At 40.6% G+C, this 16268-nt stretch overlaps 1 protein-coding gene across 2 annotated transcripts in view; it reads right to left on the bottom strand.

The window, feature by feature from the left end:
* The window catches only part of KIF2A (kinesin family member 2A), a 65424-nt gene extending 49460 nt beyond the window's left edge, over positions 1 to 15964 (bottom strand). For both annotated transcript variants that reach the window (XM_042987586.1, XM_042987592.1), the window contains exon 1: positions 15670 to 15964. In XM_042987586.1, coding sequence (XP_042843520.1) covers positions 15670 to 15733 — 64 coding nt within the window. In that variant the 5' untranslated portion in view covers positions 15734 to 15964. The remainder of the gene's footprint in view (positions 1 to 15669) is intronic.
* Between the last annotated feature and the right edge of the window lie 304 nt (positions 15965 to 16268).

Genomic DNA, 16268 nt, shown 5'->3' with positions numbered 1-16268 from the left:
AAAATAATAAATTAAAAGTAGGAGTTGACAAAAAGTACTACAATTGACAAAAAATATGAAAAATGCTCACCTTTACTAGTAACAATGCAAATTTAAATAAAACTCCTCCCTGTTGCCTATGAAGTTTTTTAAAAAAAACTTTACTGAGATATAATTTACATAATATACCATGTATCTATTTAAAGTATACAATTTAATGGTTTTTAGCATTTGTAATATTTTAATCACTTCAAAAAGACACCTCCTATACTGTCGCCATCACTTCCCCATTCTTCCAACAACCCCCTCCCCATAATAAGCAACCACTAATCTACCTTCTGTCTCTATAGATTTCCCATTCTAGACATTTCATATAAATGAAATCATATAATGTGGTCCTTTGGACTGGCAACTTCCACTAAGCATGAAGGGTTTTTTTCTTTTTTTTTTAATGTTTATTTATTTTCAGAGCGAGAGCGCAAGCAGGTGAGGGGCAGGCAAAGGAAGAGAGAGAGAATCCCAAGCAAGCTCCCCATGTCAGGGCAGAGCCTGATGAGGGACTCGATCTCACAAATCGTGAGACTATGACTTGAGCCAAGATCAAAAGTTGAATGCTTAACCGACTGAGCCACCCAGGCATCCCAAGCATAATGTTTTCAACATCTTGTCTATGTTGGAATATACCATTATAAGAATAAACACAATTTGTTTTTCATCATTTGATGGCCACTGGGGTTTTCACCTTTTGGCTATTATGAATAATGTTATAAACATTAATGTACATGTTGTCATATAGACAGATATTTCCCTTTCTCTTGGGTATATTCCTAGACTATAGCATTTTTTGTTTTATTTTTTAAAGACTTTTTGTGTGTGTGTGTGTGAGAGAGCGAGCACACAAGTGCTTGGAGTGGGGAGGGGAGGAGGAGGGAGAAGAAGAGAATCTTAAACAGGCTCCACCAGTGCAGAGTCAAACTGAATACAGGGCTTGATCTCACGACCATGAGATCATGACCTGAGCCCAAATCAAGAATCACATGCTTAACCAACTGAGCCACCCAGGCACCCAAGACTTATTCTTTTTTTTTTTTAGAGCAGCCTGAGGTACACAGCAAAATTAAGCAGAAGATAGGATTTTCAAAATACTCTGTGCCCTCACATATGCATAACCTAACTCATCATCAACATCCCCTGCCAGGGTAGCACATTTGTTATAACTGATATCTGCAATGACACAACACCCAAAGCCCATTATGATTCAATTTTGGTGTACAATCTATAGGTTTGAACAAGTGTATACTGACATGTATCCACCATTATAGTACCATACCCAGTATTTTCACTGCCCTAAACATCCTAACTTCTGACTACTCATCCGTCCCCCCACTCATAACCCATAAAACCCTGAAAAGGTTTTTAAAAACCTAAATTATCGAGGATGTAAGCTCATGGCTAATCTAATTCATTGCTGGTGTTAAGTTCATTAAGTTCATAACTCACTCAGTCAATACTCAATGAATGCCTGCTATGTGCCACGTACCATACCTGACGCTAAATTTCTAATAGAGAATCACAAAGACCTGTATACTTACAAAGGGTGACAAATTTTATTACGAAAAAATAAAGTGTACTGAGAAATAATAAGAAGAGAGATCAAATTTTGATTATGAGAGTTACAAAAGACCCCTTTGACAAATGCAGAAATAATGTTTAAGATGAAAACGAAAAGCCACAATTAAGCAGAGTGGGGAACAAAACATCTGAGGTGAAGGGAACACTTTGTGCAAAAGCTCTGAGGTAAGAAAAGTCACTAAATGAAAGCCAGTGAGGCTCAACAATGGGAGCAAGGAGGTAAGTGGATAAGGTGACACATGAAAGGTAAGAGCCTGATCACATAAAGCCTTGAAAGGTCATGTTAAGGATCACCTGATCCATGTTCTCCAAAATCCTGACCTACTGATAATCTTTCCTTGCTCTTTATTTTCAGCCTCTTCTCATCCCTCTAGCTTCTTCCCTTCAACAAATATGCTGATGTGATTTCTCTCCATTAATAAAAGAACAAATTATTAAGGGGCATAGCCATGCATCTTCCACTTCCTCTATATGAATGAAAGCTCCATGTGGAGACATATTTTTGGTCTTCCTCCCCACCCCATTGTTTTATACTCAAAAACTAGTACATTGCCTAAAATACTCAAAACATATTGGTTGAATGAATAAACAATACACATACTTTCACCCAACCGCCCTTCCAGGCAAAAGCTGATGTTTTGGACAGTAAAAGAACAGAGACGTAAGTGGCTTTAAGAGGTTCAGTTCCTTGATCTGGCCTCAAATAACGAGGCAATCTACTTAAGTGAGTTAACCAACTACAAATGAACAGAAATACAGGCAAGTAATTTCATTAACACATTTATTTCACTGTGTTCAGAGTCTGAAAAAAAGAATTCCCATTTATTTAGTAGGACTGCTCAAGTTTATTAGGTTAAAAACCATAATGTTTATTTTTCAAAAACTTTTAATTAAAAACATCACCTTCTTCTCATTATCAGACATAACACGACATCTTGTTTTTCTATACTAGCTATCATAACACTAGAACTTAAATGTTTTTCATTATATGTCTGGACCTCATAAACACTTTATAGATTAAGTATATTATCTTTTCTGGGCCATTTAACATCAAAAGAAAACATTCTACACACACAGGCCTAATTCTATAATCCAAGCTAGCAAATCTCCAAAAGGTATGTTGTACAGTGTGTGGACAAGGGTATGAAGCAAGGGGCACTTGTGCAGTTAAGAAGGTAAATTCACATTTTCTCTCTAGAAGTAAATTGTCAAGATCTTTCAAAATTAAAAATATTATTTTTAAAAATTTTCCAACACAGCAATTCTATTTCTAGAACCTTATCCTACAGATAAAGGCATCAATAGGCAAAAAATGTCAAAAGTTCAAAATTATTCAATACGGTATATTGCCTGTGTACGAACTACAGATTGGGCACAATTTGAATTGTGTTATATTTAACCAATAAGAAATTGGTTATTATTAACCAACTACACACACACACACACACACACACACACACACACACTCTACATATAGGCACAAATTCACAAATATTTGCTTGAAAATGCAAAACAAATCCATGCACACATATACAAGAACCTGGAAATACCAGTTATCTCCTGGGAGAAGACTTAGGTGGCTAGGAGGCAGCGATATAATAGACTTTCCAGTATATATCCTTTGCAGCTTAATTATTAACCACAGGACTATATTATTATTCAAAACAGGTAATTAAATAAAAAAAAAAACAAGTTGAAAGTGTACATTAAAAGCAATGACACATACCTCTTGACACTGAAGATGAACACAAATCAATTTTTTTCCAGAATGTCAAAATTAAATAGAGCAGTGAGAGAAGAGCAGAGTTATAAGTTCATTTAATCATTGGTTCAAAAAATAGATAATTTACTAAGCATGAACAAGCACTGTCCCAGGCACCAAGGATACAATGCAACTTGAGTCTGACCAAAGACAATTAAACAAATATAATCCCATGAGTGTTTTTATGAGTAAACAGAAGGGACTGGGAGACCACAAAGCAGGGGACCTATCCTAGTCTATGAATCAAGGAAGAAGGGAATGTTTAATAGAGACAAAAAAGAGCAACAGCAGTGGATTCAGTAAGCAGAAGTGTAGTATTCTAATAAGAGTTCAGTGTGTCTGGAATGCCTCAAGTAAGTTGCAAAAAATCAGACTGGAGAGGGAGGTGATTGTTCAGGGTCTACAGTAAACTATGCTAAAGTTGGGCTTTAGCCAAAGGGCAACAGACACACAGCGTGTGACAAAGTTTTAAGCAACAGAAAGTTTTAAGCAAGCGATCGGGGGCCAAATTTGTAGGTTTGAAAGGTTACTCTGAAACAGTAATCAACCAAAGATGGAGATAACTATTAGAAATTTGTTGCGATGGCTCAGGCAAGACATAATGCTAGCCTCACAAAGTTATAGTGGAAGGATGGAAAAAGTATATGGATTGAAGAGGTATCTGAGCTGTTATATATTAAGAGAAACTGATGATAGGACATGACATTGGGAAACACCAAGGAGTCTAGGAAGACATCTAGGGTTTTGAGTTGGGCAGTGGGTGATGGGTTCAATTTTGGACATGATGAATTTGGACATGTATGTATGAGACAGCCATGTGGAGATATTTATTAATCCATCAGATACACAAAGAATCTGTAGCCAGCCAGGGCTGAGAAGCATTTAGTCCACCCAGAGTGAGATTACTGTGTGAGAAGTACTACAAGGCTAGGATCAAGCCCTGAAGAACATCAACATTTAGAAAATGAACAAGGGCGTCTGCGCGCTTCAGTCTGACTCTTGGTTTTGGCTCAGGTCATGACCTTATGGTCTGTGAGAAGGAGCCTCGCATTGGGCTCCAAGGTGAGCGTGGAGCCTGCTTGAGATTGTCTCTCTCTCCATCTGTCCCTCTCCCCTGCTTGCACCTGCTCTAAAATAAACTTTCTAAAAAGTTAATTAAAAAAAAGAAAATGAATGGGGCGCCTGGGTGGCTCAGTCAGTTAAGCGGCCGACTTCGGCTCAGGTCATGATCTCACAGTCCGTGAGTTCGAGCCCCGCGTCGGGCTCTGTGCTGACAGCTCAGAGCCTGGAGACTGTTTCAGATTCTGGGTCTCCCTCTCTCTGACCCTCCCCCGTTCATGCTCTGTCTCTGTCTCAAAAATAAATAAACATTAAAAAAAAAATTAAAAAAAAAAAGAAAATGAAGAGAGAAAGAAGCACCTACAAAGATTGAGAAGTAAGAGTAGGCGGGGTAGGAAGGAAACAAAAAAATTAGTTAAGGAATGGCTCTTAATGAAACCCAAAAGAGTATGTAAGGTTAAAAGCAATGAATTGTTCTTAATAAAAGTGTACCCTCCTCAAAAAAAGGTATACCCCAAAAATCAAACCAAGAAAATACCCATATTTAGGGTCATGTTGTAACCAACTCTCAATATCAGCTTTGGATGGCAGGGAGTGGAAAATGTAAAAATTCAACCCATACATTACCCCAAAGACAATTTCAAACAACAGTTTTATAAAAAATAAAGATCACTGAACCTAGACAAGCCCCCAAACCCATCAATTATGCCAACGGACTCCTAGCAAGTTGCTATAATCTCTTGTATTTTCCTGACAATATAGCTGCTCATCTAATAAGAAACATTCTTTCAAATGAAGTATATGCTCTTGTCTAAAATTCTGAAAGTCATGAGAACAAGGACGGCTGAAACTCATGCAATGGCAAAGAGTCTGGCAGAAGCCAAAATTTCGTTTTCAAAAAAAAAAAAATCATAAAACCACCGAGCACCTGCACTGAGTGCAACAGCGATTTAACAGTTGGCTATAACTGACACAGTAGTCTTTACTAGGGAGAAGTCCTATTTCTATTCCCTCAAAGGCATCAGATGAAGGAACACAAATGGTCATGCAGCAGATGCTAGATGGATTAATAAAAAACACCTGAAGGCAATCTACACCACAGAAAAATGAAAGCATTTTTAAATTAATGACTTCCAATGCCTGGAACATCCATCGTACACAAAGAACTCTTACAGAATTAGTGTAGAGGACTTTAGAGGCAGACAACCTATGCTCTAATCTCCTATTTGCTACTTACTTTATGTATGACCTTATTCCTTTTTTTATGTTTATTTATTTTGAGAGAGAGTGAGAGAGAGAGAGAGACACTGCAAGCATACGCGCAAGCATGTGCGCACACACGAGCGAGGGAGGGGCAGAGAGAAGGAGAGACAGAATCCCAAGCAGGCTCCACACCATCAGCACAGAGCCTGATGTGGGACTCAAACTCACTAAGTGCAAGATCATGACCTGAGCCGAGATTGAGTCAGACGCTTAACCAACTGAGCCACCCGGGCATCCCTATGTATGACCCTAGACAAGTTAATTTCCTTAATGTAAAAATATCAGCACGTTTTGACCAACAGCAGTATTTTATCAGAGTTGTCTGTGATTAAATTCTTAAAACTTAACCTCACTAACTAGGGCCTCTAATTTGCTCTCCATTCCTAAAACTCATGTATAGGTAAGTCACTATATCCGTTTCTCTTTAATCCATAGCAAACTAAAATAATAACCCTTCCCCCCTCAAAAGTTTAATGCTGTTTGCACTCCAACTCACTTTCCATGAGATGAGACATTAGACCTCATGTATTTATCCCACAAGAGGAATTCCCTATTTTATAAATAGAACAGCTGTTTAAATTATTTAAGTTCAACCCTGGCTCCCCTCAAGAATGAAGCTCTAGCTCTAGACACACTGCTTGGACATCTGTCACAGCATTTGAACTTAAACTCATAATGTCCATGGGTCAAGCATATCTGAATTCTCCCACTGCACTAAAGCTCATTTTAAAAATTGTGTTAGCAAACCATCAATCTCTCACATTGGCCAACAGATGAAGTGTAACAAAAATAAAAAGCAAAAGTTAACCTTAAATGCAACCCTAAAGGGTTGACCCTCATTCTTAACATTTTTTAGAGCAGTTTTAGGGTGATAGCAAAATTGAGCAGAAAGGTACAGATTCTCCATGTACCCCTGTTCCCACATACCCACACCCTCCCAAATCATCAACAGCCCACACTGGATACACTTGTTACAATGGATGAACCTACACCGACACATCAATAATACTCAAAGTTCGTAATTAGGGTTTGTTCTTGGTGTCATGTGTTCTGTGGGTTTTCACCAATGTATAACATGTATCTACCATTATAGTATCACAGAGAATGATTCCACTGCCCTAAAAATCCAATAGGCCCTATTTATCCCTCAGTTATTTCTCTTTAAGTCCTAAACTGCAATAGCAGTTAAGAGATTCTTTTTTTTTTTTAATTTTTATTTTATTTGAGGAAGCGAGGGAGAGAGGGAGGGAGGGAAGGAGGGAGGGAGGGAGGAGAGACAGAGTGAATGAGAGGGGGAGGGATAAAGAGAGAGGGAACAGAGGATCCGAAGCAGGCTCCATGCTGACAGCAGAGAGCCCCATGTGGGGCTTGAAATCACAAACCCTGAGATCATGACCTGATTCTAAGTGAGACGCTCAACTGACTGAGCCACCCAAGCACCCCGCAGTTAAGAGATTCCAAATGCTGAAATGACATTCAGAATATCGAGGATGAAAAGTAAGGCAAAAGCCAGAGCAGAAAAAAATAGGGCAAAAATAAGAGCAAAGGAAAAGTAAAGGAGAGCAGCTGCCTTTCGAGAATCAAAACCCTTCATCCATTAAAGAGCCGAAGCCAGATCCTTTAAGTGTTGTTTTTCCTTCCCATTCCCTTCCAGGAATTCTAAGAGGGTTTTGACTAATATACTGTAACAGACTCTTCTTAAGTAGGCAAAGCAGTTAGTTATAGCTTAAGTAAATTCCTGCTCTACATATAAACATTTATTGGAAGTGACTCATACCTTAGACTCATTTTAAAGATACTAGCTGCAAAAACTATAAACAGCCTGATTTGGATGCTCTCTTTGATATTAAATTGTACACAGGCTCTACAGTCCTCTACAAAATATTCATGAGTAGGATTAGCTTGATTAAACAGAACTGAAGAGATTTTATAACCTACACTCAGACTTTCCAAATGTTAAGTCCATTCCTTTCAACACATCTGTTCTTTACTCAGCACAAGTGATATACCACCATATAACATCAATTCTTTTTGCAGGCTGCTAGATTTCATCTGTTCCTTAATCATTGCTCACCCTCCTAGAATGATGCAATCTTATCCTTGCTAGCTCTCATTTTCAGTATTACTCTACCTCTAATCTATCACTAATCACGAGCTAACTCCTATTACTGCTCTTAGGAGATTAAGTCCTACCGTAGTTTCCAAGTGTCCTAGAAATTAATTCCAAGAAGCATTACCTTACCTTTGTTTCCAAGTCTTTAATAAAGTGCCCCAGATCACTTGTCCTTCCTTATTTTCCTCATCTATCACCCTCCCTTCTGCCTGTTTTAAATGCCTTTACCTCACAGCCCTCCACTTCCAGCTCAGGAACTTCTCACATGCTGCACATTACATGCCTGGAATGCCGCCTCCTCTCCAAGGCAATCTACTGGTCATCTTCTTCCCACCATTTAAACTTCACTCTCCATGAAATTTTGTCAGATCATCATTAGGAAATGCTACTTTTGCTAAAATAACAGATCACAACCCTGGGTGCACACTGAAATCACCTGTATGTGTGAAGTTAAGTTTCATCAACGTATGAGGTGTTTTAAAATAAAATACTGATTCTCAGGCTCCATATCAAACCAATTAAAACAGAATCTCTATGCAAAGGGCCAGGATAATGGTGTTGATGGGTGGGGGTTTGTTTTTTATGTTTGGCTGTTTTTAATTTCAATGTCCCAAGGTGAATTCTGTGAGTAGCCAAGGTTGTGACACCACTATGCAGAGTCTACCCAGTTTAGAAACAGCTCCCACAACCACATTTATCCAATGGGTTAAATATATGTAAATCTATCACATCCCACCCCACTAAAATACCCTTACCACATTGTCCTGACCAATGTATATAGTATAAATATATGAAATTGCCCTTCATAAGCCTTAAACACTTCCAAGTAATTTATACACTCTGGGCATAGAGTTCCTCTTCAATAAAATGGGTAAAATACTATCTGCCTTGCAGGGCTGTCATAAAAATCAAGCAAGATACTGGATATTAACACATTTAGGAAAGCAAATGACTTTATAAAGGGTGCAAATGTTAAAACCCTTCAGATATCAAAAGTGACACCTGGATTCAATTTTTAAGAAAGAAACAGAATTCACATGGCAGTATGGAAGATACAAGGTATCTGGAAGACACTGATAGCCGCTGAATGAGAGTTATAATCAAAAAGGAGTCTTTGTACAGTGTAGACACTCAGCTGATCCGGTCTTTCCTTTAAAAATTTTTATGTAAGTGAAATCTGGTTAAAATTAATAGCAAAACCAATAAAAAATCTGGAGAAGTCTCTGAAATTAAGTAAAATACACAGCTCAGGGAGGTATCTGATTCTCATAGTCCCCTGGCCACACTGTGTAGGGAGGTTACTTCCAAATTACATATAAGCACTAGCAGCTGCTCCATCAGTTTTCATGCTCTTGTTCCCTAATCTCTGTGTTTATAAGCACCCCAACCCAGAATTCCAAAATCAGTGGCTCCTCCACCAGAAATTTAAAACTGAATAAATCTTATTCCTTTAGATATCAAAACAAAAGTAAAAAGTCATAAAGTTAAAACTCAGATGGGTATTAGAGAACAGAAAATAGGCCAGTAATGACAAATAATGCCAATTTCAATAAAGTGGCAGGAGCTACCAAGACTGGTGGAACTTTATTAAGAAGAATTCTGAGGATCAATATGAACTTACCAGGAAAGCACACCATAAGGGATAATGGATATTAGTCTTGCACAGAGGAGGTGAAAGGGATAACATATATGACATCTATTTTCCACAAGACTCATAACTTAGAGTCCAAATAAAGAGCCTAAACCTAAAAAGGGAAGTGGTAATAATGTACACACAGAACAGCATACTTCTATCAGTCCTAATCACACCATACATCAATCATTTATTTACTGCTTTTGAAGGCAGGAACTGTGTATTTTTTGTATCTCCAACACCTATCAGAATACCTGATACATAATGAGCTATTAATAAAAATGTATTTGATAAATCAGTAGGAAAAGAGAAAACTATGAGACACACTGTTTTGTGATATGACATAATCACTCAGTCTATATACCGAAACATTCTCACGCTCTAGTAAATGCCCACTTGAACTACAAGCTTGGTTGTAGTGGATAATGAGAAAAACAAGTAGCACCAAACTGAGAGAGCCCAAGGACTAGATTTATAAGCACAACTTTAAAAAGGGACACCTCCCCACTCATTTTACTCCCAGTTACAAAAAGTTAACCTAAGGCTAACCAACAATGAAACGATATTGTATTTTGAGGAGGTTTTGTTTTTGTTTTTTGTTTTTTTTTAATGTGTGTTTTTGAGAGAGACAGAGACTGAGAGAGAAGCGGGGAGGGACAGAGAGGGAGACACAAAATCTGAAGCAGGCTCCAGGCTCAGAGCTGTCAGCACAGAACTAGACGCAGGCCTCAAACCCACAAACCATGAGATCATGACCTGAGCCAAAGTTGGACGTTTAACTGACTGAGCCACCAGGCACCCCTGGAGGAGGTTTTTAAAGACAAATCCCAATGACCATGAACTTGAATTTATTTACCTCTCCATATAAGTACATGGCACAGTAGCCACTGCATGTAATCAAGGGCTTGATTGTTTAACATGGTGAGGTTCTAACTTCTATTTTCATTTAGGCACTATAATACCATTTTTATTACTTTAATCAAAAGAGGTAGTATGTGATGGGAGGGTAACCTATAACCTATATTTACTCCACAGCTGGACCAGAAGAGTGAAAATTAATTGTACTCAAGGCTTAAGAATTGTATCTATTCTTAAACTCAGAAGAATGATCTCAAAACAAATAAACTCCTTAAAAGATTATTTTAGGTTACAGGGCAGAGGTGTTAAAAGCAAAATAGATGGCTGAATCCAAGAATTAAGCTTTGCAAAAGATTAACGTAATATAGGGGTGTGTGGGTGGCTCAGTTGATTGGGCATCTGACTTCAGCTCAGGTCATGCTCTCACAGTTTGTGGGTTTGAGCCCCGCATCAGGCTCTGTGCTGACAGCTGGGAGCCTGGGGCCTGCTTTGTGGAGTCTGTGTCTCCCTCTCTCTCTGTTCCTCCCCAACTTGTCCTCTGTCTTTCTCTCTCTCAAAAATAAGTAAGCATTAAAAAATATTAAAGAAACAAAGTAACTTAATGACAAGTACACTTGTGCCTAGGAAGAATGGGTCTGGATGATCTCTCAAGGAACCCGTCTCTGGATTTTCCACTCACGCCTCCTTCCCTATTGAAACAAGACAAACGCTTAACTGACTCTGCTATTTTCTAGACTTTAAAAAAATTATAACATATAAAACAAGCTGACACGTAAGTTTTCCCCGGGGTCCCCAAATTTGTGTCATAAGAATCAAGTGACTAAGCAATGAACCTGGGATTCTGTAGTAATTCTGGAAGCAACAAGTGACTAACTACTGAAAGGGATTTTAAAGCCTTAGAGTGATGAATTTTCATCCTTATAGTCAATAAAATATCAGAATTCAATCTGATCTCACCAATTCGGAAAGTTTAATTCAATGTAAGTTTTCTGAGCCTCTCTGGTAATAGTAGAAAAAAATTTACTTACTACAGGAGCTTTTAACATCTCAAAAAAAAAAAAAACCACCAAAGTACAAAGTATACAACTTCCTACCATTATCCAAAAACATCTGTCCCACTAAAAAGAAAAGCAGGAGTGAAAGAACCGAGGGTTTGGTTCAGGCTATGTCCCTAATTAATTAACATGTGATCTTGGCCAAAAAAAAAAAAAAAAATCCAACCTTAGATTCTATGCCTATAAAACGATAAATCTACCAGCTTCCACACTGCTTATTACATCATAGGGTTTCTAGTGAAGATCCAATTAGATAACCTGTTTGGAAAACTATGAAGGCCTAACAGACACATATATGGAACCATTATCATGCTAGCTACCATGTAAAAGGAAACTATTAATCCGCAAATTCCCCCATTCCACCCACTCCACAGAGCCACAAAATTGTACCTAAAGAACAACCATATTGCTGTGTTGTTCATCTTTATTACCTACCTTCACACAGTCCATTCTCCAAAAGTCTATATAATGACATGTAAAGATGAACTAGCAGAAGAATAAACGTGGCAAAGTAGATACAAGAATTAGGCCATTTAAAATCTTTCCTAAATAAAGAGTGCCTGCCCTAAACTCCATGATTCCCAACAAATCCTCTGAAATCTTTAATTTCATGATTTCAGATGCTTAATTAAAGCATTCTTTTCCTTAACATCTAGTTAAGACACAGGAATATTTTTCATCTTTGTGACTTTCTATTTACTATACCATCATCACTTTTTACCAGATCATTCCAACTGGGCTTAACACTGCTCCCTAGTGCTTTTCCTATGACTGAGAAGCAATTTCCTACATATCCTTATTGGGCTGCAGAAAGCTGTGTATGGTTCCTAAATAACTGAATTCTCCCTTAACTGTCACAGTTCTCAGTTCTTGACAGATAGTCTGGTTTCTATGCTGTGCAAGACAGGTTCCTGGCTGCCACTATAAGTTGTATGAATATAGCTAGACAAGTCACTTGTGGTGACTTGGGACTCTGCTTCCATATTTATAAAAGTGATAACTACATTAACTTCAAGGATCTTTCAGGTTGATCTTTCTCTTCAGATCAAATACATCAATGCTGTGACTAAGGGACCCCCAGAGAACAATCCCTTCATAGTTGCAGCTTCCAAATATTCAAAACATTTCTCGTTTCTCCCCTAGTCCTCAAAGGATAATCACAGCTACTGTCAAAGAGATAAGAGATATTTTAACAGTATAATTAAAACCTACAGTTTTAGAGTCACTGGATTCTAGAAGGGAATCGAATCAGAGGATAACTGAAAGCCACATACAAAAAAAATAGATTACACATGAATGTCCTATTTCCAAAAATTAGTCTAATTTCTTACCAGGTTATCTCCTGTGGTGGGGATCAATCTCAGTACACCTAACTTCTGTCATTTTTAACTTAAAATACCAGAAATGTCAAATTAGCTTTAGTACATCACTCAATTGCAGTCAATTCCGGGGATGCTGAATTAAGAGGCCTGAACAGAGTTGGGGGAGGGGAGCAGAATAGGGATGTGGTAGCAAAGGAAGAGCCTCGATGGAAGGGTTTCACTTCCAGGTAAGATTTCACCCAAATAGTTAACTTATATAATGTTTGAAAACCAGAAATCCAGTAACGAATGATCCACTCAAAAACTATATGCAAGAACCTTTGCTAGGCACATAGAGGAGATCCACAGATAAATTCAGGGAATTGAAGAGACTATTAGTAAGTATTCTAATCCAGTAACACCTGACTTTGCTTGACATGGATGTGAGTAGCCTGCCATCCCTCAACTGGATTCTCTACAGCACCTGGTCTCCAGTGTAGTCTGAAAACACAGTATTAAAAGAAATATATCCAAACATCAATACTTAGGAAATATGCTGCCTCATGAGTGATACAGAATGACTTAGGAATTCAGAGGCTGACTATCCAGGGACTAACTCCCCATCTGGCTTTAGCAATCAGTGAAGACTTACTGGGATTAGTTTTGAACAGGGTTTTGAAAGATAAGAATGAATCTGTTTTAATTTACCTGTTGGCCCTCAGAATATATGTTTTATTTATATATGAGGATCACTTATTGGAGAAGCATGCTCTGAAATAAGGGCAAGGATCACCATCAGGAAGCATGCAGAACATCAAGTTACCAGTTAACTGCAGTCTGCAACAGCCCTTCTTCACTCATGTGATTTCCATGGTCTCAGGCATCACATTAGTGCTCATCCAACTACAAAGTTTATTTTTGTTACAATAACCACTAGTGTTTTATCTTATACAGATGTGCTATAGACTTGGGAGGAAACAGAACAGCTTCTTTAAAGTGAAAAAGGAAAACATGCAGGGAGTCTCCCAGAGACTTCCTTCTGTGAAATACCACCATCCAATGTAAATGGCTATTCCCTTCCAGTTGTCTAATTTTACCTTCCTCCAATTCCATCTTGCACCTGATGAGCATAAATGACTATACGCTGTGATAATACACATTGCGATGATTTCCGTTATGACCTCATGGGGAAACTGCTTTGAAATGTGACTTTAGATTATTAACACTTACATAAACACAAAGCTCTTAGACATGTCTGGGTTTCAGGTAAATGCAAAAGGTAAATGTTGAAAGATTAGTAAAAGTCTCTATCCTAGAACCCTACAAGAACCAAAATTGTTTCCAGTAAAACTTTTAAACAAAAAAAATTTTAAAAATAAAAATACAAAGCTTTGGAATGCCATATGACCCTTTTTAAATATATATTTTGTAGTAACACCTACAATCACAAAGGCTTAGAATGTAAAGAACTTTACACATTTTATTGCACCCTCCAATTTTAAATAATATGCAAATCCTACTTTTGTTGTAATACAGTGCACCCTCATTCATTCTAAAAAAGAAATGACAGTAACAGCACTGTTAAAGGACAGTTATTTGAAAAGAAAATGCAAAGAAAGCCCAACCCAAATAAAGGACACATCGCCTTCCCACTAGTGTTACTGGTAACTTCTAAAGCTCTAAGCGGTGTAATTTACCTTTTCACATACAGGGTAATGATGCTTCTGGTTGTTAAGGCAAATTATCTCAAATACGAGGGAAAAAAACCCATTAGCTATATAGGGCCTACCAATATATCACACAAAGTAACAGCAAAGTCAGTCTAGCTTCACATAACTTGGTCAAACTTGCTAGAAACCAAGAGGGGGTGAATGTGAGAGCAACCTTACTACTGGCTAGACTAGAGAATAATAAGCCATAAATAAAGGCTTATGAGCAAAAGGGAAATAGAGTCAAGAACACCACACATCTCCATTACACATCTCTAGCTCCTTTCAATATTCGCACTGAAAGAAAATTTTACTTCTCTCTCCATGAGTGTTTTTCTCCTTTACAATATAAATTATTTCCAAGCCTGGCTGGCACCTCACTCCACACCCCAAGCCAATGACACAAAACATTTTTTCCAATTAGAACCTATAGAGAGATACATAAGCCCAAGGATTTTTTTTTTCTTTTGAATTAGGCATGTATGTTCACCTCATCTAACACTTTCCTCTTGGCTACCTCTCTAGAGAGTGTGAAAATATCAACATCCGGTGGCCCACCCCCACCCTCTCAGTAATGCATCGCAGAGCTTAGGCTCATCCCTCTCCTTCCCTTTCAGTCTCATCACCTCTGAGAAGCTCATCGAACACCACGTCCCACTGCTCCCCCCCACATATTCATGGCCGAGCACGACGTTCTCGGCATCCTTCTTCCAAGGAAAGGACTAGCAAAAAAATGAAAGGCATGCTCGAGAAGCGAAAGCCGAAGAAGCCTGCCCAGCTTCGGGGCTGGCCTTTCCCCACCCGCCTCGGACCGGTAGTCGGTTCTCTAAACCCTGAAACCAATGGTCTCCACGCTCTCCCCACCCCCAACCCCCTCAGAGATACTGCCGGAAAATGAAAAGGCCCGGGTGAAACGCGAGGCTGTGTGCTCCCTACAGAAGCCCGTTGGCCCCGGCCCCCCGGGCTGGAGTCCCCGGGGAGGATGGGGATCGCGCGAAGAGCGCCGCCCCCCCTCCCCCCGCCAGTCCCGGGACCCTCCGCCTCACCCGCTCGAACCCCAGAGATGGGCCCGCGACACCCTGGCCCTTTGCCGGCAACCCCTCCCCGCCCCCCGCACTGCAGCGGCACCCGGGGCGGACCCCACGCCGGCCTCACTCGCACACACGCCACACACAAAAGCGCCGCGGCCGCCGCCTTCCCGCCCCCACATCCCGGCGGAGCAATCAATGAGGCGGCCGACCCCGCGTCCCCTCCGTGAACGCTCGAATGCGGGGCCCGACCGGCAGGGGCGGCGGCGAGGCTCACCATCGCTCCGCTTGATCTCCACGTAAATCCCGATCTGTATCTTGCCGAAGTTGGCCGTTGCCATCACCTCATCTGGAGCAGCGGCGGCGGGCCGAGGGAGGGGGACGGGAGGGCGGAAAAGGCGGGGAGGGGGCGGGGTAGGTGTGGGAGGGGGAGCGGTTGCCCGCGGCCGCGCCGGCCCGGGCGACAGCGTGAACGCGAGACGGGGCCGCGAGGAGCAGCGGCGGGGAAGCAGGCGGAGGCCCCGGGCCTGCAGGCCGGCGGGAGGACGCGCGCGCCGGGGCGTCGGGGTGAAGCGAGGGCCGGGGCCGTCAGGCGGCGCGGGGGAGAGTGGGAGGGCCCGCGCCGCCCGCCCAGGAGCCGACGCTGGGGAGGCGGGGCGCCGCGCGCCTGCGCAAAGCGCACCTCCCGCGTCTCTTCCTCCTTGGCCAGCCTTTCCCTGCTGCCTCCAGGCGCCCCCAGCGCAGCTTTGCGGCCGGGTGGGAGGGCGTCGGCCTTGGCTTGGCCGGTCCTGGAAGCGGAGCGTGCGCGGCGCGGTCCCCGAAGAGCCAGGATCGAGTTTGATTTCGGCGCGCGGCCTGGAAGAGGCGGGAACCCGT

The sequence above is a fragment of the Panthera tigris genome, chromosome A1 (genome assembly GCF_018350195.1).
Source record: "Panthera tigris isolate Pti1 chromosome A1, P.tigris_Pti1_mat1.1, whole genome shotgun sequence".
NCBI lineage: Eukaryota > Metazoa > Chordata > Mammalia > Carnivora > Felidae > Panthera > Panthera tigris.
This window is presented reverse-complemented; position numbering and strand designations above follow the sequence as displayed.